Below are 25,721 nucleotides of genomic sequence, written 5' to 3'. Positions count from 1 at the left end.
TATTATCCAAAAATATATATATATATTTTTCCAAATGCTTAGTGTTTATTTGATTCTCTCTTTCTATGCCCTCAGGCAGGACAGACAATTTCATAGATACTGAGGTCCTATGACTTGAAGGTCACAAGCCTACGTCAGAGGCAAATGCAATAACCAAGTTAAAGTGAATCATGAATCACTACCAGTGAGGGCTTTATGAGAATCAGAACTATTCTCCAGAGTCAAACAGACTTGGTGAATTCCCATCTCATACTACTCCCCTCTGCCTGGGACATCCTCTTCCTGCCTACCCATCTCTCCAAATCCTACCAATTATTCAGGGCTAGCGCTCATGCCCAAGTCTCACCTTCTCTGGGAAGCCTTTCTTTACCCCACCAACTAGCAAATAAGCTTTCTGTCTTTGGAGTCCTGTTACACTCCCCAAAGTCCTTTGCACAATGGATTGCAAATACTAGGTGCTTAATTAATGCCTATTTATATTATAGCTTACCACTCCTTTGGCATTTATCATGTTTCACCTTTTATTGACATTTATCCTTCCAATTCATTCTAAACTTCTGAAGTAGAGCTACTTTTCTCAATATCTAAAACAGTACCTGGCACATCCTCAAAAAAAGAAATAAGTAATTAATGCTTTTCTATAATTCCTGTGACACATAGTTCCTTCAACATAGCAGATGCCCAGAACATTCTTTTTGATTTCTTGTGGTTGTGGTCATTGTTGCTGTTGTTTGAATATATGATCTCTTCTAAAATGTAAAGCCTTAGCCAGTTAAGGTGGAATGCTTCTTCTGGGAATTCCAGCCCCAAAGGTGATCTTTGGGCAAAATATTTGATGGGGAGCCATGCCTGCCAGTGAGTCCCTAGCCGTCTGTAGGCAGCTTCCTACTTTGTTTCTTCTGCCCATTCAGGAGGCCAACTCTGGGTTTGTCATGAAGGGTTCAGTTACAAATATTCCCATTTCCCTATTTACAATACTCCTTTCCCCCAAGAAAGAGGTTGCAGAGAATAGCGGTATTGCCCTGGAGGTCTGTCTTTTAGATTTTCCATGTTATCAAGATTTTTCACGTGAAAAACTGTACAAGAACCAGAAGACAGCATCAGACCAAAGGACCGTATTTGCAGAATCTCCCTGGCTCTGTGGGGTTTTGATCACCTAAACCATTGTAAGGCGCCATCCTCTAGTTAGATGAGCCCCTGATAGGATAGCTGGGCCCTCCATTCCATTTCTAAATCTGCCTGCTTCTCAACAGTCTTATTTGAGTCAGATGGGAAATTCAGTACTATCTTGGGGGTTTTTTCCCCGTCTTAAATGGTTTCCCGTATGCAGGCCTGAGAAACAGGGCTTTGCTGTTCACATCCTCCCTTAATGTGACGAGGCTGACACTAGTGTCAGGGGAAAGAGAAGAAGTGGGGAGTGACTTTTTTTTTTTTTTTTTTTGTGGTACGCGGGCCTCTCACTGTTGCGGCCTCTCCCGTTGCGGAGCACAGGCTCTGGACACGCAGGCTCAGTGGCCATGGCTCACAGGCCCAGCCACTCCGCGGCATGTGGGATCTTCCCGGACCGGGGCACAAACCCATGTCCCCTGCATCGGCAGATGGACTGTCAACCACTGCACCACCAGGGAAGCCCAGGGAGTGACATTTAGAATGGAGTCCCTCCTACTTGCTTTGGGCCTCAAAAAGGCATCCTGACTACTAGGAAGAGAACGTCTGTCCAGACTGGGACAGCCACCCCTGAGTCACACTCTGCCCCTTCTGTGAGTCATTTCATGAATTGTGTGAGGTGCCTAACAGCCAGCATTCTTCAGGAAGCACTTTCAGGATTATGGATGTGACAGTTAATACGGGGTTTTCAGAGAGAGGACTGAGGCTTCAGGAATCTCAGGATATCTGTCTGGTGGACTCCATAATCAAATCAGCATCTGCAGTTTCATGAATCTTTAAGGCAGGTGCTCTCTGGAACCGAACCTTTTCAAGTTGATCTGAAGAGTTATTGGCATCTCTTGACCATTTCATTCTCTCTAACTCGGTTGGAGAGCAAAGACACCACCTTTGCTTACTGTCTCCGATGCATTTCCAGTCTTCCATGGAAAGGGGGAGTGTGCTCTGAATCCTGGTCCCTGTGAGAATCTGATAGTCTCAAAATATAAAACATCCTTCGTTTCAACTGGGCTGCTGCCAACAACTCGGGTAGTCTAGAAAGAGTTGGCGCAAATGTTTGCTTTTTTACCTTTGGCAAGCAGCACCTAGTGGTCCTCATTTCGGTGATTATAGGGTTTGTGTAACATGCTGGAGTTTGGGCCGTGGAATAGCAATGCTGGGAAGGGCTGTCCTCAGAGGAGTGCCAACCAGCTTCAGTTTTCTGCACTGTAATTGTTGCCCCTGCTGCCCCAGTTTGAGCTCCCAGGGTCAGGAGGGGTGGCATCACCAGATGCCCAAGAGCAGCCAGGCCCACCTGACAGCCATCATGGGCGGATCCCACGGGCAGGGCCCCCTTTCCAAATGAAGGATTAAATTAGCATTATTTCATCCTTATCCAAACATGTGCTCAGAGCCTAGACATGGCCTTCAGTAAGGCATCTTGGACCGTGAGGCTTTGTGGCCGGGATTTCACTAAATGCCATGTTGGGGGCAGGGGAGTCTTTCCTCTTTCATCCCTAGCCAGGGAACAGATGACTCGGCCTCGTTCATGCTCATCATCTTAATCACAGGCTGAAGATGAATATTTTTGGTTAGTTTCCCTTTGTTTTATATATACATGGTGCCTATTTATAGCTATTTGCTGACAGACTCTACCAATTACTTGAAAAACTTGTACTTAGAGAGAGACAGACTAAAAATGTGAATTCAGTGGATAGCCATAGTTCTGCATAGATTAGCCCATTGTGGGGCAGGATCAGAATGGAGACGGTGGCTGGCACGTGAACAATGATGCCAGAACTGGAAATGATTGTCCATTGTCACATTCTCTGGAGGCTGATTAGAGAAAACACACACTCTTCTATGTCTTATCTTTGTTATTACATGCTCACTGGACCCCTCGTTCATGTTTCTTACGGGCAGTATATGTTCTAACCCCAGTGAAAGTCCATCTCCACAGCCATCAGTGACATCCTATTTGCCAAATTCAGGCTATCTTCCCTGCTTTCTCACACTTTCCTTCTCTTTGACATGAACCGTTTTCTCCATGGAATATTTCCCCTGGCGTCTGAGGCATTCTTCTAGTCCAACTCCTCCTCTGTCTTTTGGAGGCTCCTTCCCTGTCTGCTTTGCCTTTCAAATGGTGGTTCTCCCCAGGGTTCCATCCTCCACGAACAGACAAAGAAGAAGCAAAAGAAGCTGAAAAATGATATCAGGTAGGAATAATAACTAACTCTGATGGAGCAGTTTCTCTGTGCCAGGCACCCTGGTGAGTGCGTAGGGACTCACCATAGGGAGAAGAAAATTTCAAGAAGACACTCCCCGTCCCTGAATCGTCTTTGTCACCTTTTCTTTACTGTCACGTCATCCTGTCCTTTCGGGCCCAGCTCAGAGAGCACCACCTTTCTGGATCCTCCCAGGCAGCTAAGCATCTCCTTTGGAATCACCCAGCACTTTGCGCATTTTATTCAGTCCGTCAACACACGTTCATTGCACTAGTTTAGAATTTCTGCTGTTTTAACAAAATTCTTTTATTATTACCTGCTGGACCTCAGTTTTTACATGCTGAAGATTTAGTATCTAGCACGTAGAGTGATCGACAAAGAAATATTTGTTTAATAGGCAAATGAGTGATTAATGTAAAATAAGATACTTATTCAAGATCCATTTGAACCAAAGTATGAGAAGATCTCTCATCAATCCATTTGCCGCATAAATTGCTTAATTTACTAGGACAGTTGTGACTTGAGGATTCCCTGAATGGGGCTGTTCTGTGGCTTTGGGTTACACGGCTCAATTGACACTCTTGGTTAATGTCAGACATGGACCAACTGTTGAAGTTCCCTGTAACACAGGCACGTTCTCTGAATACTTATTATGCACAATTCAATAATGATTAACATTTGAACTCTGTCTAGGCTGAGCACGCCACATCAAAGCTCTTCTTCTCACTAGGACTTTTAAAATATCAAATATGGACTAAATGAGTAGGTGTGGGAGAAACTGACTTTGGAAACCCAAAATCATAAACTTAGATTCATTTGAAATCTGTCATGTGGAGTGCATACATAAAAATTATGAGCATTTTGATTTTTCCCTTGTAGGTCATAAATAACGTCCGTAATATTCCTCTTCACCTTTTTCCGATTAGCTTTATGTCTGGCACATTTTCCCCAACACTCCTGTTTCCTGTTGTAAGGATTTCACCAAGGAGAGACGAGATTCTAAACAAGTCGTGTGGGTGTAACAATAAACTTGCAGCAATCAGGGTTAAGTCCAGAGATAAGAGGCAGGATGAGTTTGGTGAGGATTTTTTTTTTTCTTTTTCTGGTACGCGGGCCTCTCACTGCCGCGGCCTCTTCGGCCGCGGAGCACAGGCTCCGGACGCGCAGGCCCAGCGGCCATGCCTCACGGGCCCAGCAGCCGCTCCGCAGCATGTGGGATCCTCCGGGACCGGGGCACGAACCTGCGTCCCCCGCATCGGCAGGCGGACCCCCAACCACTGCGCCACCAGGGAAGCCCTGGTGAGGAATTTTTAATGGTGATCAGGCCTCCCTATTTTTCCCTTCTCCGGGTACACACCAGCAGGGCCACACAGGCCCCGAGGGGTGGAGATGGCCCAGAAAGGCAGAGGGCACATGGCCCGCTGTAACCCAGACTCACTAAACAACGCCACCATCCGCCAGTGCCAACATGCTCCCCAGGCCCCCAGTCCCTCACCATCCAGTAGAGTGCTCTGACAAGATCAGGCACATTCTGGGTGGTATGGCCATAGACCGGCAGAGGGCTCTGGGCCGCTGCCTTTTACCCTGGGGTCTGCGGCACCCATGGGGTCCTCTGGGGCCTGCTGACAGTGAAGCCAGGTGGAGACTGGACAGCTCTGCTTTTAGCTCTTTTATATGCTGGGCAGCTCCACAGAGTTTGCTTGGAGGGAAGAACTATGTAAGACCATGGCAAGCGTAATAGGTGCTGCTTGCTGATGGTGGTGATTTCACATCGTTGAAGACTGGGCAGGCCATGTTGGCAGACTGGGCCAGGCAAGAGACCAGGGCTGAGCTGCATGGGGCTCAGGGAGCAGAGTTCAGTACTAAGATGACTACAGGGGTCAGGTGATCCCAATGTAGAACCAGCATTGGGAATCCCTGTTCTATTTCACTCTATTTCCACAATTTTGGACAAACCTCTGGTTTAGCCTATAAAATTTAGGTGGTATCAAAACATTTTTTTCATATAAAATTTTTTTTCTTTCTTCATTCATTCCTTCATTCATTTACTTTGAAACCACTTTCTTAAGGTATGATCGACATACAAAAAGCTGTACACATTTAATGTATACAACTTGGGTTTCGAAATAAGTATACATTCATGAAACCAGTACCACAATCTATGCTGTAAACATATCCATCACCTCCAAATGTTTCCTCCCACCTCCTTTATTTATTATCATTGTGTGTGTGTGTGTGTATGTGTATGAGATAAGAATGCTTAAAATAAGATCTACCCTCTTAGCAAATTTGTAAGTACACAACACAGTATTGTTAACTGTATACATCATGCTGTACAGTAGATCTCTAGGACTTGTCTTGCATAACCGACACTTTGTACGCTTTGACTAATTTCCCCATCCCCTTCTGCCTATAATTTTCTAATAATACCTTGTTCCAGCTGGTTCAGATCTCTCAGTAATTACAGGGGTGGGTAGTTGATCACACCTTGATTCTGATGGCTGTCAATCCAAGGCCACAGGTTCAACTTGACTTGAAATGATTTTTTTTGAGTTGGTCAGTAGGTTTTGTCTGTGTGCCCAGTCCTGTGGCAATTGCTGTGGAAATTCAAGACCTGTAACCAGGATTTTTCTACTTACACTCACCATCGATAGGATCTCATTTCATCCTCACAATCACCCTGGGAGGGAGGCATTATTTTCATCCTCATTTGACATACTTGGAAACAGGAAATCAGAGTGGTTAAATGATCTAACAAGATAATAGAAAGACATTATTCTAAAGGCCACTGAAATGCACAGTGGTTTCTCTGAGTTCCTTTTCAGAACTAGAGAGTAATGGCCGAGGGAATGCTGCTGCGTTCCTAAAAACTCTGTGGATCCCAGCTTTTGAGCTGGGAGGGCCGTCCCTATGGTTGTTAGGCGCTTTTTTTCATCTCTGAAAATTAAGGAAAGGGGGTCAGTAAAGTGTCAGCTCAGAGTGTGGCGGTTCTAACCAGTGTTTTTCAGGAACTGTTTTTAGAGGAAACACTTCTATTTTTAGATCCAGAATGATTTTAAAAACAAACTCAAGACAACAATGAGCACATTGGCATCTGGATATGTAAGTCCTTACCACACAGTGAGATGGGAGGCAGCCGTGGCCTGAGCTTTCAGGTCACGTAAAACCGTGAGCAGCCTGGAGATTTGATCCACATGTGCACCCCGCGTGTCTCTCCACAAGTAGCCGGAATGCACTATGATGTGGGCGGAGGTGCAGGCAGTGGGCAGTGGGGCTCAGACTGGCTGGCACAATAGGGACCTTAGTGATTTGAACTTCACCTCGAATTCGGGATCCCTTGAACTTCTATTGGATTGAAGAAATCCAATCAAATGTTTAGTGTAAATAAAACTTTAGTGTAATAAACTTTAAGAGACACATTTGACTCACGTAACAAACTGACAAACAAGCTACTTTCAAGAACATTTAAGCATGAAACTTGAAGGTAGTTGTTGCTAATTAAACTTAAATCCAACCTGTTCACTAAAAATATACCTGAAAGGATTGCATTTTAGAAAACACCTTGATAACCAAATACCTGGAAAAGCTGGGAATTTTCCCCAGTAGCCCAAGTGATTAAGTCTGCAGTAAGTATATATGCACTGTCATCAAAGTACAAAGATGGCGTGACGCTAGCATGAAGAATAAAATGGGTCATTAGAGGTAGAATGAAATTTTAAACTGATCTTTGTGAATTATAAAACAAACAAAGCAAAAACAAATGGAGCTCAGTGGGAATGAATGACAGGCCATACAACAGGGCAGAAAAGGAGCTAAACCCTCAAAGTGACAAATTAACTCTGGAAGAACATGAATGGGGGAACAAATAGGTGCTCTCCAAACCCAGACCAGAGAAATGATTTGTTTTGTTTTATTTTCTGTTTTTTTCTGGTGTAATAATGAATTCTATCTACTTTCCTCTTCTTTGTAAAGTCTTGAGAAGAGCAGTATATAAAAGAAGAAACCTATTTTAAACTGATAATAGCTAGCTTTCAGTGACCTTTATTGCCAGACATTATTACCTATTTCATAGAGCTACTGTGGGAATTAATGTGTTAATTAATGAGTTACTATACATAGAACACTTAACACAGTGTTTGATGTTTTTCAGCATGTAGTAAGTGCTTGTAAGTATTAGCTGTTATTATCTTTAATGTTGACAGTGTTGACAACATACCACATACTATGCTGAGCACTTGTATATGCCTTGTCTCACTTGCTGTTGTTCTACTAATTTTATTGATAGTAAACTGAGGCATGGGAGGTTAAGAAAGTTGCCCAAGATGGCACAACTGGAAATAATAACATTTATTGTGCACCTACTATGTGCTAGACATACTGCTAATAAACATTTTCGATGTGTCATCACATTTAGGCCACACAACTAGTCTGTGAAATAAATTAGATTATCCTGGTTTTACAAATGAGGAGACACCTAAGGTCACACAGCCAGTGAGTGATAGAGCAGAGATTCGAACCCAAGCAATCTGGTTCCCAGAATATGTGCTCTGTACTGCTCTGCACCGTGGCCTTCTGGGAGAGGGATATAAGGGACTCACTTCAATCACCCAGCCCTTTCCTTTTGCCCTCATTACCATTCCTAGCAGTGCTTTCCTTTGGGGGTCACAACATTACCTCTTCATAGGCCCTGTTCTCCAGCCACAACCAGTCCATTCTACTCGGACGTTACAGAGAGGCAGAGACCCAGACAATCGCTCAGCCCTGCACTGATGCTGGAGACTCCTCGCCCGCCCTGCCCAATTTTCTCTAAACCATGGAAACTTTGTTTTCTATGAGCTTTCCTCTTCTTATTTGCAAGTCAGCTAACATGACTTAACATTTTATTTAAGCCTTGTATGGTTTAAAATCTCAAAGGTTATACACCAAAATGTTAACAGCAGCTAATAAATTTACAGGTAACTTTAATTTTCCTGCTCATACATTGTGTTTTCCAACTTATATAACAGTAAACATATAAATTACATAGAAAAAATAATGTATTTTATAAAATACAATCATAGACTATATCAGAGTGTAGTTTCCCAAGAGTCAGGAGGATCCGTTGTATAGGCAAGAGGACAAGATTGCCTTTCATGAACACCAGACCATCAGAAGTGTCGCAGGCATCCCTCAGTCCCTTCCCAATTAGTCTCTCTCAAATTATCTCAGCCACAGACCCTTTTATCAGAAGTGTAGAGAAGTACAATATACTTAGCAAATATATATTACAGATTCTTCCTTAAGGGTTAAACTGCGCTGATTGAAATGGAGATGGGACCCTGGATCCTCACCCATTAACCCACCATCCCATCTAAAGGCAACTCCCACGGTGTGTCTGGAAGCCCTTCTGGCTCTGGAAAACACAGTTCTCCACTGAAACTGATGGTCCACCTCATTCTGGAAACTTGAACTCCTTTAGATTTCCAGAGTTTGCTCAGATAAGGAGCTCTATAAGTTTACTATATATTATGTAAGATAATGATTTTCTTCATCTGCCCTAAATTTTTCTGCTGATCTCCTCTTTACATCCAAAATCAATACACGTGACTAATCCATCTTATAACTGAGTATATCTGTCTGACCGGAAAGCTTTGTTATCTATCTCAGAGGTGGCTTTCAGCTCGGAAGGAAAAGAGAAAGATGCGTTTGTTTATGCTTCTGTCTGAACTCCCTCGTTTCTGCCCAGAGGTTAACAAATTCTATGCCCTTTTCTCATCCATCAAGATGATGGATGGAATATTTGGTACTTTTGAATCACAGTCCGAAACCTTCTGCTCTCTTGACTTCTGTGATGTCCTTTTGAACCGGTTTTCTCCCTCATGTTATTTTCTTCTCCTTTGCTGACAGTTTTGCTTTGGCACTAGTCTCTGTCTCTGAGCTTCTGCTTTCCTCTTGCTTCACTCTGCAGACAGCTAAGCCATTTCCAGGGTTCCATGATCACTGTATTGTGGATGGTGCTTGAATCACTGTGTGCCTTCAGTCTCTCCTATAGAGTCCAGTGTTTTAGCTCCATGGGTAGTTGATCTCTGTCTCTTGAGTTCATATTAATTCTTCACAGTCAACATGCCTAACTCCAGGGTCATATAATCACCACTATTTCCTGCCCTAACATCTCTATTCTGCCAATATTCTCTCAATCACCAAACTTGAAACCTTGGAATTTTATCTTTTATAACCTTTAGTCACCAGAAATCTTAGGTTTTACCTTCAAAACTTCCCTTAGATGTGTCTTTGCTCATCACTTCATGTCATAGAATTTAAGAACACAATGCTCTCTTATCACATAGTTGTTAATAAATATTTTCTAAATCTGGATCTAGTCCAACTATGTCAGTAAAATTCTGAAAGTCATTAACATTCTAAGAAATCTCTGCTTCCTGTCCTTTTTCTCAACAGTGTATCTAATACACTGTCAATTTAATAGTGAAAACACAAATTTAATAATTCTAAACACAAATTCTCTTATGTATATAGATACAAAAAATCCTCAACAAAATACTAGCAAATGGAATTTATATAAAGAGGATTGGGGCTTCCCTCGTGGCGCGGGAAGTGGTTGAGAGTCCGCCTGCCGATGCAGGGGACACGGGTTCGTGCCCCGGTCTGGGAAGATCCCACATGCCGCGGAGTAGCTGGGCCCGTGAGCCATGGCCGCTAAGCCTATGCGTCCAGAGCCTGTGCTCCGCAACGGGAGAGGCCACAGCAGTGAGAGGCCCGCGTACCACAAAAAAAAAAAAAAAAAAAAGAGGATTATACACTATGACCAAGTGAGTTTATCCCAGGACTGTAAGGTTAGTTTAACACCTAAAATCAATTAATGTAATGCACCATATCAGTAGAATAAAGGACAAAAAATATTTAGTAATCACAATAGATGCAGAAAAAGCTTTTGGCAAAATGTCATACTTCTTCTGGATAAAAACACTCAGACTAAGAATAAAAGGGGACTTACTCAATTTGATAAAGGGCATCTACAAAAAACCTACAGCTAGCATCATACTGAATGGGGAAAGACTGAATGCTTTACCCTAAGATCAGGAATAAGACAAGGATGCCTGTTTTCATTATTTGTTTCAGCATTATATTAGAGATTCTAACAGGGCAATTAGGTAAGAAAAAGAAATAAAAGATATCCAAATTGACATGGAAGAGGTAATACTACCCATATTTGTAGATGACATGAGCTTGTATATAAAAAATCCCAAGGAGTCAACTAAAAAACTATTAGAACTAATAAACAAGTTCCACAAGGTTGCACAGTAAGAGCTCAATGTACAACAATTAGCTGTATTTCTGTGCAATGAACATGAAACATGAAATTAAGAAAATAGTCCCATTTGCAATAGCATTGAAAAGAATAAAATACTTAGGAATAAATTTAAGAAAAGAAGTACAAAAGCTGTATTCTGAAAACTATAAAACACTGTTCAAAGAACCTAAAGAAGGCCTAAATAAATGGAAAGATATCCCATGTTCATGGACCAGAAGACTTAATGCCATTAAGATGGCAGTACTCCCCAAATTGATTTATGGGTTTAATACACTTCCTAACAAAATCCCAGCTGGCTCTTTGCAGATATTGATAAACTGATCCTCAAATTCATAATAAAATTTAAGGGACTCAGAATAACCAAAGTAATCTTGGAGAAAACAAACAAACAAAACATTGAAGGACTCATACTTTCTGATTTCAAAACTTACTACACAAATTACAGTAATCAAGGTACTGGCTTAAGAATGTAGACATATAGATCAGTGGACTAGAACTGAGAGTCCAGAAATAAACTCTTAACATTTATGGTCAACTGATTTTCAACAAGAATGTCAAGAGAATTAAATAGGCTAAGAATTGTCTCTTCAACAAATGGTGCTGGGACAACTGGATATCCGCATGCAAAAGAATGAAGTTGAATCCCTACCTCTCACCACGTATAAATATAATTCAAAATGAATCAAAGATCTAAACATAAGTGCTAAAACTACAGACTCTTAAAAGAGAACATAGATGTAAATCTTCATGACCTTGGGTGAAGCAGTGGTTTCTCAGATATGACACCAAAGCATAAGCAGTGCAATAAAACTTTCGTGTTTCAAAGGACACTGTCAAGAAAGTGAAAAGGCAATCCATAAAATGGGAGAAGATATTTGCATCTGATAAGGGACTTGTATCTGAAATATATAAAGAACTCTTACAACTAAATAATAAAAAGACAAATAACCTCAATTAAAATGGGCAAAGGATCTGAATATACATTTCCCCAAAGAGGATATAAGATGGCCAATAAACACATGAAAAGATGCTCAGCTTCATTAGTCATCAGGGAGATGCAAATCCAAACCGTAATGAGATATCACTTAACACCCAATAGGCTATAATCAAAAGACAGGCAATAATAAGTGTTGACAAGTATATGGAAAAATTGGCACCCTAATACTCTGCTGGTGAGATCTAACATGGTTCAGTCACTTTGGAACAGTCTGCAGTTCCTCTAAAGATTAAACATAGAGTTACCATATGACCCAGCAGCTCCACTCCTTGGTCTATATCCAAGAGAAATGAAAACATGGGTCCATACAAAAACACGTACATCAGTGTTCATAGCATTATTCATAATAACCAAGAAGTGAAAACATACCAAATGCCCATCAACCACTGACTAGATAAATAAAATGCTGCATATTTATACAATGAAATATTAGCCATTAAAAGGAGTGAAGTACTGCGACATGTTGCAACATGGATGAAACTTGAAAACATGCTGAGTGAAAGAAGCTACATATTATATGATTTCATTTATAAGAAAGGTCCAGAGTAGGTAAATCCAAAGAAACAGAAAGTAGATTAGCAATTGCCTAGGGCTGGAGGGTGTGGAATGAAATGGGGAATAACTGTTAATGGTATAGGGTTTCTTTTAAGAAAATGTTCTAAAGTTTATTGTGGTGATGATTGCACAACTCTATGAATATGCTAAAAACCATTTAATTTTATACTCTAAAGCAGTGAATTGTATCATATGTGAATTGTATCTTTATAAATCTCTTAGAAAAAATAGTTCAATCTTTAAAAAACATATTTAAATTCCTCTTGTCTCTTCCTACTGATGAAGTGGGAAAGCGCAATTTCTCAACCTCGTATTTAGTGCCTTGACGTTGTTTCACCCCATCTTCCAACTGTCTCACCCAAACTTCCAACAGCAGTTACATCACTGTGCTTCAAAGGCATTAATCATTGGGACTGCTTTTCTCATTCTTCAATCTAAACTTCCCTTTTCTACCTCCAGTTTATCCAATTTTTAGTCGTTTGTTGATTCAGTAAAGCATTTTTGAGCACTTATCATTGATGTGCCAAGGCACTGGGCTAAGCTTTGGGGTTATAGAGATGAATCCAACTTAGGCCATACCCTATATATTGTTGTACACTAGAAACGGGGAGGAGTGGTAGATAACAAAGGGATGCACCTTGCAAGTCTTTACTTAAAGTCTCACTTCCTTCCTCAATCTTTTCTCTGTGCTTCAGCCTTCATCAACTTCTTCCTACCATGACCTTTTTATAATATTTACTGTTTGGTTTTAATCATATTCTGTATCATGCTGTTATTTAACCATTTCATATATAATCTCCTTTCCTCCTAATTAATTTGTAAGATTACAAATAATAGAGCCCCTGTGTGTTAGTTTTCTATTGCTGCTGTAACAAATTACCACTAACTTAGGTGGCTTAAAATGACACAGATGTATTATCTTTCAGTTCTGTAGGTCAAAAGTCCAACACAGGTCTCACAAGGCTAAGATCAATGTATCAGCAAGGCTGTGTTCCCTTCTGGAGGCTCTAGTATAAAATCCATTTCCTTGCTTTTTCCAACTTCTGGTGGCTGTCCACATTCCTTAGCTTATAGCCCCCTTTTCCATCTTCAAAGTCAGCAATGTTGCCTTTGAGCAATCTCTCTCACTCTTCTGGCCAAAATTCCCTCTGACTATAGTCAGAAAATAGTCCCTGCTTTTATGGACTCATGTGATTAGAATGGGCCCATCCAGATAATCTGGGATGATTTCCATATCTCAAGGTTCTTACACTTAATCCTATCTGCAAAGTTTCTTTTGCCAAGTATGGTGACGTATTCACAGGTTCCCGGTGTATTTGGCTATGGGCATCTTTAGTGGTCATTATCCTGCCTACCATACCCTCTTTTATACTTCTTTGTATTGCATATGAGCCTAACACTGAGAAGATAGATGGAAAAAGATACACTATTCAAAGACTAACAACAACAATGACAGCTAATACTGCAGTATCTATACATCAAAGTAGAATTAAAGAGAGAAAACATTATTAGAGATAAAGAAGAATTTTTCAAAATTATAAAAAGAACAATCAGGAACTTCCCTCGTGGTCCAGCAGTTAAGGCTTCATGCTCCCAATGCAGGGGGTCTGGGTTCAATCCCTGGTCAGGGAACTAGATCCCTCATGCCACAGCTAAGAGCCTGCATGCTGCAACTAAAAGATCCTGCACGGCGCAACTAAAGATCCCGCACACCACAAGGAAGATCCTGCACGCAGCAACAAAGATCCCGTGTGCCACAACTAAGACCCAGTGCAGCCAAATAAATAAGTAAATAAATAAATATATTTTTAAAAGGGGGGGGGGTGATCAACCAGAATTTTGCTTCTAAATTTGTAAGCATTTAATAATATAGTCTCAAAATGTGTGAAGCAAAAAATGACAGAACTAAAAGGAGAAATGAACAAATTCTAAATTATTGTGAAAGATTTTCAGCATAACTGTCAGTAACTGATAGAACAAGCAAAGAAACCAAAAATTCAGTACAGATATAAAAGATTTGAACAGCGTTAATAAACTATGATATTGCACCCAACAACTTGAGAATACATGTTTTTTCAAGTAAGAATGGAATAGTACACAATTGACCATGTGCTGGGCCATGAAGCAAATATCAACACTTTTCAAAGGATTTAAATCATATACTGTACATCTAAAATGATTCTAAACTTAAAAGTTTATTTTTAAAACTCAAGAAATATATTTTCTAACCATAATGGAATTAAACTGGAAATTAATAACAAAAGGATAACTAGGAAATTCTTAAATGTTTGAGCATTAGGCAATACTTTCAAATAAACCATGAGTCAAAAAGAAAATCACAATGGAAATTAGAGAATATGTTGATCTGAATAATGAAGATGCATATTTAAAACTTGCATGATAAAAAAAATTGGTGCTTGGATAAAAATGTATAGTATTAAATGTATATATCAGAAATGAAAAACATGCTGAAAATAAATTATTCCTGAAGTTATAAAAGAAACAGCAAATTAAGCCCAAAGAAAATAGAGGGAAGAAAAGGATAATGATAAGAGATGAGATTAATGAAATAGAAAAACATACTACAGTGAGGCTCTAAAGCTCAAAAACAGGTTGTTTGAAAAAACTAATAAAATCAATTAACCTTTAGCAAAATTTATCATGGGAAAAAAGTGAAAAGGAGAAATTGCTAATATCAGGAATGAAAAGATGGTATTACTACAGATGCTACAGGCATTAGAAAGAGAATTTAAAAACCAAAAGTTTATATGAACTAGACAAATTCCCAATAAAATACAATTTATCAAAACTGACAAAAGGAGAAATAGAAGATCTGAATGGCCCTATATCTGTTAAAAAATCAATAATTTAAAACCTTCCCCCAAAGAAAACTCTAGACCCAGATAACTTCACAAATGAACTCTTCAAAATATTTAGGGAGTAACATTCATTTTACACAAACTCTTCAGGGAACACTTCCCAATTCCTTTTATAAAACCTATATAACCTTGATTCAATAACATGATAGGAACATTACAAGAAAAATTTTAGAGCAATTTCTGTGTTGAGCATAGGTGCAAAAATCTTAAACAAAATGTGAATATTTGCTGGCAAATATAATCAGTCATAAAATGTGAATCCAGCAATATATAAAAAGGACAAACATCATGACTAAAAGCAGTTTATCCCATAAATGCAAGGTTGGTTTAGCATTTAAAAATCAATAAATGTAATTCATTACATTAAAGGTTAGAAAAGAATAATTATATAATATTCTCATTTTATGCAGAAAAAGCATATGATAACATTTAACAATCACGATAAAATACAAATTCTTAGTAAATTGGGAATAGAAAGGATCTTCTTTAATCTGATAAAGTGTATCTACAAAAATTTTATATTGACATCATACTTAACAGTGAACTATTAAAAGCTTTTCCTCTGAAATCAGGAATGAGACAGAAATTTGCACTATCACTACTTTTATTCAAAATTATACTGGATTTTACCACCTATTTTACTTTGCCATAGATCCTTTTTTTTTTTTTTTTTTTTTTAACTGAAGTGTGGTTGATTTGCAGTGTTGTGTTGGTTTCTGGTGTGCGGTAAAGTGATTCAGATATAAAAAAAATTATACTGGAGATTTTGTTCAGTGTCATAAGGTAAGAAAAGGAAATTAAAAGATGTAAAGATAATACAGGGAGGAAACAAATGTTATTTGCGGATGACACTATATGTGTAGAAAATCCCAAGAATCTATAAACAAAGGATTAGAATTAACAAATGAATTTGGCAAAGTCACTGGATAGAAGGTCAGTATGTGAAAAAGTCAATTGTATTTTTACATACTAGCAACAAACATTTAGAATGTGAAATATATCTTAGTATTTATATTAGTATCAAAAGACATCAACCAACTGGGTGTTAACAAAGGATGTGTAAGACCTCTACACAGAAAATCATAAAATGTTATTAAGAGAAAAATTTTAAAACCTAAATAAATGTCAGGATCCACCATACCCATGAGCTGTAAGTCTCAATGTTTTAAGGCATCAATACCCCCAAACTGATCCCTGAAGTCAGTATCATTATAATCAATATCCCAGCAGCTTGTCTGGGAAATTGACAAGCTGATCCTAAAATGTATATTGAAAATACAAAAGGCCAACAATGATGAGATGACTCTTGAAGACCAATGTTCACTGTAGGATGGCTTATGCAGTTGACGCTTGAACAATGTGGGAGTTAGGGGCGGCAGCCCTCTGTGCAGTTGTGCAGTTGGAAATCCGCGTATAACTTATAGTCAATGCTCTGTACCCATAGTTTCTCCGTATCCACAGTTCCACATCCATGGTTTCAAGCAACCTCGGATCCTGTAGTATTTACTCTTGAAAACAATCCATGTACAAGTGGACCCATGCATTTCAAACTCGTGTTGTTCAAAAATTTTACAATTTGTATGGAAACACAAAAGACCCCGAATAGCCAAAGCAATCTTGAGAAAGAAAAATGGAGCTGGAGGAATCAGGCTCCCTGACTTCAGACTATACTACAAAGCTACAGTAATCAAGACAGTGTGGAACTGGCACAAAACCAGAAATATAGATCAATGGAACAGGATAGAAAGCCCAGAGATAAACCCACACACATATGGTCACCTTCTCTTTGATAAAGGAGGCAAGAATATACAATGGAGAAAAGACAGCCTCTTCAATTAGTGGTGCTGAGAAAACTGGACAGCTACATGTAAAAGAATGAAATTAGAACATTCCCTAACACCATACACAAAAATAAACTCAAAATGGATTAAAAACCTAAATGTAAGGCCAGACACTTTCAAACTCTTAGAGGAAAACATAGGCAGAACACTCTATGACATAAATCATAGCAAGATCCTTTTTGACCCACCTACTAGAGAAATGGAAATAAAACAAAAATAAACAAATGGGACCTAATGAAATTTAAAAGCTTTTGCCCAGCAAAGGAAACCATAAATAAGATGAAAAGACAACCCTCAGAATGGGAGAAAATATTTGCAAATGAAGCAACTGACAAAAGATTTATCTCCAAAATATACAAGCAGCCCATGCAGGTCAATATCAAAAAAACAAACAACCCAATCCAAAAATGGTCAGAAGACCTAAACGGACATTTCTTCAAAGAAGATATACAGATTGCCAACAAACACATGAAAGGTTGCTCAACATCACTAATCATTAGAGAAATGCAAGTCAAAACCACAGTGAGGTATCACCTCACACCAGTCAGAATGGCCATCATCAAAAAATCTACAAACAATAAATGCTGGAAAGGGTGTGGAGAAAAGGGAACCCTCTTGCACTGTTGGTGGGAATGTAAATTGATACAGCCATTATGGAGAACAGTATGGAGGTTCCTTAAAAAACTAAAAATAGAACTACCATACAACCTACTACTGGGCATATACCCTGAGAAAACCATAATTCAAAAAAGAGTCATGTACCACCATGTTCACTGCAGCTCTATTTACAATAGCCAGGCCATGGAAACAACCTAAGTGTCCATTGACAGATGAATGGATAAAGAAGATGTGGTACATATATACAATGGACTATTACTCAGCCATAAAAAGAAACGAAATTGAGTTATTTGTAATGAGGTGGATGGACCTAGAGTCTGTCATACAGAGTGAAGTAAGTCAGAAAGAGAAAAGCAAATACCGTATGCTAACACATATATATGGAATCTAAAAAAAAAAAAAATGGTTCTGAAGAACCTAGGGGCAGGAATAAAGACGCAGACATAGAGAATGGACTTGAGGACCTGGGGAGGGTTCAGGGTAAGCTGGGATGAAGTGAGAGAGTGGCATGGACTTACATATACTGCCAAATGTAAAATAGATAGCTAGTGGGAAGCAGCCGCATAGCACAGGGAGACCAGCTCGGTGCTTTTTGACCACCTAGAGGGGTGGGATAGGGAGGGTGGGAGGGAGACACAAGAGGGAGGAGATATTGAGATATATGTATACATATAGCTGATTCACTTTGTTATACAACACAAACTAACACAACATTGTAAAGCAATTATACTCCAATAAAGATATTAAAAATAAATAAATAAAAATAAAATAGGATCATTTAAAAAAAAAAAAAACCTTTTTGTTCAAGGGTCAACTGTAATAGCAAAAATAAATAAATAAGTAAAGTAACCTAAATTCCCATTAAAAGGGGAATGCATAAATAAAATGTGGTATTCTTATGTAGTGAAATACTAAATAGTTAAAAAGAATATATATATATATATATATATATATATACACACATACATACATAATCACTGAGCTTTAAAAACACAGTAGTGGATGAAAAAGCAAGCTGCCAAATATGTATAGCATAACACATACATGTACATTTCTAAAGTATAAAACTACTGTGTATTATTCCTTGACCCATATATGTGTTACTGTATTTTTAAATGGCTGAAGCACACACTGAAGTCGTGACAGCAGCAGCCTCTGGGGCAGTGGGGGAAGGGACTGGGATTGAGGATGGAGAAAAAGGAGTCTGTCACTTCATCTTAATTGTCCTACTTCCCTTATTTAAAAAAAAAAAGGCAAATATGACAAAATGTTAACATCTGTTCATTCTGGGTGACAGCTCACAGGGTGTTAGTTATATTATTCTTTGTGCTTTGCGCTTTGTTTAATTTCTCAAAATGAAAAAAACTTAAGTTGAGATAACAGCATCTTTCATCATTTAGTCTTAGACTTATTTATTGTTTAGGTATTTTATGTTCCTGTTTGTTTTAAAAATAAATGTATATAAATATAAGTATAGCTGAGACAGCTAAATTTCCTTCCTTTGTTTATGTTCACAAAGCGTACTTGTTTTATTTAACATTCTTTGCTATCAAAATGTGGTCTTTATATACAAACTTGTGAGCAGTAAATCATGAGGGCTCACAGTTCTACCACAGTCTGTCTATTAAGAACGTACTTCCTATGGTAGACGTCCGCATACACCTCGATTGCTAGAAGCATCCGTTTGTATTGGAGCCAAAATAGCCACAAGCAAACAGAGAAACAAGAAGTCCAAAAGATTTCCTCTTTGGTGCTGATGATTTGTTGGTACTGATTGTTAAGACTGAAGGTCTGAAACCACCAATGTTTATTGGCTCAGTCTGCAGTATGCCTCTCCAGGGTCATTCCCACAAGATTGACAAAAGAATGAAACTCCCGGGGCATGCCTGGTGGCGCAGTGGTTGGGAGTCCGCCTGCCGATGCAGGGGACACGGGTTCGTGCCCCGGTCCGGGAAAATCCCACATGCCGCGGAGCGGCTAGGCCCGTGAGCCATGGCCGCTGAGCCTGCGCGTCCTGAGCCTGTGCTCTACAGCGGGAGAGGCCCGCGTACCACAAAAAAAAAAAAAAAAAAGAATGAAACTCCCTGCCTTTTCCACCACTGCCAGTGCTTCCCGCGTTAAGCTGCGTGCAGCACAGAAGTCCCGCTCCGGCGGGGTGGAGGGCACTCTCAAAGTCCTTTATCACATGATGGTGATGCTGGACAGATGGTGGTGAGGGCACTTTTACAGACACATCACACACTACAGCTGTTAGTCATTGGACAGGTAGTCTGACAGCCTTTGGAAGTACACCCAAGGTGATTGCTATGACCATATTTGAAAAGTTGACAGATAAATGTGGATTTAAAACAGACTAAATATTAAACAATGAAGCCCTAAGTTGTGGCTTTTAAACAGGCACAGGTAGGAGTGAGGTGGGGACCTCCATACCTTGCCTTCAGGGATCCACCAGGGTCTTCAACTAGAGTAGAACTCAGGTCTCTCTCACCTTATTCGCTCCTCCCCACAAGCAGGTGCAGAAGGAAGTTATCTGAAAGAAGGAACTGAGCATGCTCAGTTCAGACCCTTTTGTCTAATTTTGGAGCCAGCCTGTCCCTAGGATATATGTCAACACACAAGCGTCAAATATTAGCAAGCCCTCTCTGACACAGTTCTGAAGTTATGTTCTCTCCAATCAACTTTATCAGTAACAAAAGCAATATTTTTAGCTCCATCTCTCTGGCCTCTACCTCTCAACTGGTTCCAAAGTCAAGAGGGGAAGAGGGAGCAGGCACTATTAATTGTGCCCCTCCAAACCTGATGATCAATTAATATAAGACCTCAAGATGATAAATTAGTATAATCCATGATACCAACCAATAATTTATATACCAGAATTATCTTATCTGAATAGTTAACTGAGCGTTGCTCACTTACTTTTAGATTTCATAAGTGTGGTTAAAAAAATAAATGTATGTACGATTTATCATGGCATGCTTGAACTCTCATAGCTTGAGACAGACTCCATTAAAATGTGCATTTTATAATGTATTATATTATCTGCATAGGTGTACAAGTATACACAGAGAATGGATTTAACTCAATCATTTAACAGCACAAACAAAACCTACCAAAGAAACAACCCCACATGCTGTCACAGGACACAGTTCTGCATGTGGCCAGCGGTACGCAAGCAGAGCATAGTGGTTTTAAGGATGAATTAGTGTTCTAATCTCTTTGGGATTTCCTTTATATTAGTGGTGGTTTATGACTGACGTTTAATGTAACTGGAGCTTTCTGTTTATATTTAATAGAAGATTCATTTCTGTGGCAGGATCCACATTTACGCGCCAGTGTTGAATAAAAGCTACTGTTCTGCAAGAGGGATGTAAAATGTTGATTTATGACGACACATTCCAGTAACAGTGATCTGATTCTTCCAAACCCTCTCACCAGGTCCTGGGAACAGCATGGTTCCGGCAAAGTATGATTCTTCCCTTCCAGAATATTCAGGCTTCAACACATCTGTCCATGCTGCCATCAGACACAGGAACTGGAAACTCCTCACGGGCTACCCAGGTAGAAGGCTTAACATTTCCCACTAGAACAGCTAGGAAAACTTTACCAAAGAGCAACTGTCTTTTGCAAAACATGATCTCTGGGGCTGCTGAATGAGGGGAAGGAGTGTCATCTGGTCCTAAATTTTTTAAAAATTAAGAATTAACTGTAGAGGTGGGGGGAGGGTGAAAGGAAGAAATGCAGCTCTAGTGCTTCATGGAAAATAAGGGTTTCCGATATGCACGACCGTCAAGCACAGCACTTCTAGCTAGCAAAGAGCATCTCTGAAAGCTACATCTTCAACCAATGGTATAGCGGGGGGAGGAGGTTGCTTCCCCTGAGCACATTCTCTACAAGTGACATCTTTTAAATATTTTTATGGTATGTGGTATGATGGTTAAGATTGTGATGCAATTAAGCAATGTTTATAATGAGGGCATTCTTGGCGTTTGCGGCAAGACAATCCTTCATCGTTTGTGACTGTCCCATACGTTCTAAGATATTTTAGTATCCCTGGCCCAGACCACTAAATGGCAGTAGCACCCCCCGACAAGTCACTGTGACAACTAAAAATAACTACCACCACCACCACCCCCAGACACACACACATGAGACATGTTTAGTTAAAGCACCAGAAGTCAGAGTCGGAGACAGATCTAGACATAGCATCAAGGGCCAGATTTTTTTACGTGTCCATACCCACAACAGAGCTCAGCCTTGTCCCCCAGACTCCTTCCTTGAAATTAGAACCTGCCTACAATACTCCTCCTCCAATAAACTGTTGTATTTCTTTGCCAGGCTGTGGTTACTGGTTTCCTCCGCCATCTCAATATAATGTTTCCGTGATACCCTCCTTGGACCCACCGACCAAGACCTTCTGGCTCTTTGACATTGATCAGGACCCACAGGAAAAGCATGACCTGTCAAGAGAATATCCTCATATCGTCAAGCATCTCCTTTCCCGTCTGCAGTTCTACCAGAAACACTCGGTGCCCGTGTACTTCCCAGCACAAGATCCCCGCTGTGATCCCAAGGCCACTGGGGCTTGGGGCCCTTGGATGTAGGATTTCAGGCAACCTAAGGGGCAGCTAGAAAGCCTTTCTGTTGCGAGTTGGACTTCAGGCCTTTACTTTGTGACCCTTGTCTCATTGTTCTCCCAACCTGGGTTCACCTGGCCCTTCTCTTGCTCCTAAACCACACTGAGGTGTCTAATTTCAACCCCTAGTACATTTGAGATGCTGATAAAATCTGAACACTTCTGCTGTTGACTGGGGCGTGTGTCTAGAGGAGAGGGTGACTGGCTTCATTCCCTCTTTCCTGAGCTGTGGGACAGCGGGGAACACGATTTGAAAGAGGAAGTTGTTGAGTCTTGGAACCTGGAGCAGCTGGTTCTTTTTGCCTCACAAGTCAGATGTTAGAGTTCCTTCTGGCCATAGCTGGGCTTTATTGGAGTGATTCACATTTCTTGGAACAAATGAAAGGGTCAGACAGTTGTTAATGGTTCTGTTGACCAGGGGTTCTCCCTGTCTGTGAGACATCGTGTTTAGGCATCCCATGTGAATACGCTGGCTTGGTTCACCCCTCGCTCATGCATCTCTTCACTCACCTCGTCACTCGTCCCGTCATGGAGCATAAGGCTCGTTGCATTATTAAGATCAGTGTGGCACTAGGCCTACTCCTTGGTTTTGGTTTTTACAATAGGGAAATTTGTTTTTTCCCCAGTTTTTTCCAGCCACTGCTCATCTTGTCTGGACTACCTGCTACCCTGCTTCCTTTGTGGTTCTTTTTCTACCCTTTCTTCTGACTCACGTGTCCCATGCCTGGGAAGGGTGCTTCGCTTCTCCACTATGAGCACCACTGGTTTTTGGAACACTGCTGAGGCCTGCCTTCCTTTTGCTCCTGACACTAAAGCTAGAGCCCCGCCCAGAACGGGCGGTGCGTCTGGCTCTGTGGGCATGCTCATGGCAGTGCTTGGGTCTCTGTCATCTGCTTGGTGGCTTTTTTTCTAGTTTATTCTCATGAGTGTAGCTATGTCTCATAATATATTCAGTTGCACTGCTCTTCGGTAGCAGTGAGGAGAAACCTTGGAAAAGGATAATATTGTCCTGAGACGATGCAAGTAGGCAATTTGAAAAAGGAAATGGCCGGCATCCGGGATACCGAGCCTTGGTAACACAGATGAAGGTACGTCCACGTTTCTCTTATTCTCTCAGTTTTACTGCTTGTATTGAGGTTCTGAAGTTGGGGAAGGAGGATGCACAGTTTGACCTGCCAGCTCTTTCTTAGCCCCACCAATGTCCTACTAACGTGGACCAGTCCAGATTAGCTTCAGGAGTGTCAAACTCAGAGAAGTATGTCCAAAAACTATACTCTTTTTTACATTAGCTCCACTGTTTCATTCACTGCCTATCATCAATGCCTGGATCAATGCCTGTTACCTAGAAGGCACTCAATACATTTTAAAAAAAATAAATGAATGAATGAACAAATGAGTAAATGAGAAAGTCTCACACCATGGAAGGTGCTAATCCAATGAGCTGAATACGGGGCTGAATATAAATATCTTCCAACCGTAGCTTTTCTGTTCTCGAGCTGCCCTCCTGGGGTAGGAGCACAGTCTGCATATCTGGGAAGTCTAGGACACGCCATAGTGAAGTTGTAATGTCCTCTCAGAGGGAGAGGGGAGAAAAATATGCCTACTGAAGATACTCTTCTGCCAATAATCCTCAGTTCTCTTCTGCAGAGGACACTAGAAACTAAAACTACCAAGCTATATGACATAGGTCATGGTACAGCCATTCCTTCAATTCAGTAGCAATATTCTCCGGTTACGACTAACTTGTATTAAAATAACAATGATCGGAAAGAAATGGTGCTAGAATTAATGACACCTGTTACCAACATGTACCCTACTCCTGGGCTGGCATGCATCTGGCCAAAATGCTACTAACTCTCACTCCCAAACCTGTGGTGGATATTATGAACTAACTGAGCCCAGAGGTTCCTTCCGGAGCCTTCTAACCCCAAGGCTGTAGGTACCATTAATACTATAAGATTGGAGGCCATCACTACATGATACCTATTTGCTCCCCCTGCTGTCCCAGCAGCTGTTCCCAGTTAGAGTTTCTTAATCGCTATGTACGATGTGGATGTTCTGCACTCAATGGACCTAAAGGGAATTTTAAAGACTGATTTTTTTTTTTTTTTTTTGCGGTACGCGGGCCTCTCACTGCCGTGGCCTCTCCCATTGCGGAGCACAGGCTCCGGACGCGCAGGCTCAGCGGCCATGGCTCACGGGCCCAGCCGCTCCGCGGCATGTGGTATCTTCCCCGACCGGGGCACGAACCTGTGTCCCCTGCATCGGCAGGCGGACTCCCAACCACTGCGCCACCAGGGAAGCCCAAGACTGATTTTTTGGTAAAACTTTTATTTGAGATTTTATGTTATCCATAATAGAATGTACTCATTGAATTTTCTTATTCTGTACAAGAATGTGAACAGATTCACATGCTGTCATTAGAAGTATTAATGGTGTTTTCTCTGATTTTGTTTACCTTTAAAGAAGTTTTATTTCATTTTTTTTTTCTTTTTACTACCTGATTGTGCCAGATTTGGGGGACAAAAAAATTAAATTTATCTTTGAAAATGTGTCAGCTCTGAGTATGGGGTTTCCATTTGGGAGATGAAAAAGTTCTGGAACTGGGTAGTGGTGGTGGTCGCACAACATCATGAATGCACTTAATGCCTCTGAACTGTATACTTTAAAATGGTTAAAATGTGTTGACCCATTTATGGTATGTGAATTATAACTCAAGAAAGCTATTCAATAAATAAATAGAGCAAAAAATATCAGAGCTAAAAAAGATGTGTCCATCATTGCCCCAAAGACACAAACTATAAAATAGGATATTGGAGGAAGGTCAGGAGAGGGTCGGAGTAAATATAAAGTGGTAATAAGGGAGTGTATTAGTCCTCTATTGATATATAATAAATTACCCCCAAATTTAGCAGCTTAAAGCAATGAAGATTTGGTACATCACACATTACATGAGAGTCAGGACTTTAGGAGGGGTTTACCTGGGTGGCTCTGGCTCAGGGTCTCTCATGAGGTTGTAGTCAAGCAGTTGACCAGGTCTACAGTCATCTGAAGGCTTGACTGGGGTTAGAAGACCCGATTCCAAGGTGACTCACTCACAAGGCTCTTGGCTGGAGGCCTCAGTTCCTTGCCCTGTGGGCCTCTCCATGGGCTCTCCTCACACATGGCAGCAAACTTCCAGCAGAGCCAGAAATCCAGAGAGAGAAAGAGGGAGCTGCAGTACCTTTTATGACCTGGTCTCCAGAATCATACACTGTCCCTTCCACCTTTTTTCACTTCCTTAAAAAGGAGTCACTAAGTCCAGCTCATACACAGAGGAGGAGAATTAGGCTCCACCTTTTAAGGGAAGTGTTAAGACTTGTGGACCTATTTGGCACCACCACAGACAACAGAGGAGAATGGACAAATGTAGCTTCCTGGGGTATTGATTGTACAATCAAGTCCACATGCATTTATCAAATGTTGCTATTTGAAGAGAAAGAGTAGAAAAAGCATCCAGCTTTGCTCTTTACTGGTAGGAT

At 40.5% G+C, this 25,721-nt stretch overlaps 1 protein-coding gene across 1 annotated transcript in view; it reads left to right on the top strand.

Annotated features, from left to right (window-relative positions):
• Positions 1–25,010, top strand: part of ARSB (arylsulfatase B) — a gene marked incomplete at its 5' end in the record, with an annotated part of 179,983 nt that extends 154,973 nt beyond the window's left edge. Inside the window, 2 exons of the mRNA XM_082650559.1 lie at positions 21,003–21,125; positions 21,903–25,010. Coding sequence (XP_082506685.1) covers positions 21,003–21,125; positions 21,903–22,168 — 389 coding nt within the window. The 3' untranslated portion in view covers positions 22,169–25,010. The remainder of the gene's footprint in view (positions 1–21,002; positions 21,126–21,902) is intronic.
• Positions 25,011–25,721: the final 711 nt, after the last annotated feature.

Source organism: Grampus griseus (assembly GCF_964374135.1).
Source record: "Grampus griseus genome assembly, chromosome: 3".
NCBI classification, from domain to species: Eukaryota; Metazoa; Chordata; class Mammalia; order Artiodactyla; family Delphinidae; genus Grampus; species Grampus griseus.
Note: the sequence above shows the minus strand (reverse complement) of the source record. Positions and strands in the feature narration are given on the sequence as shown.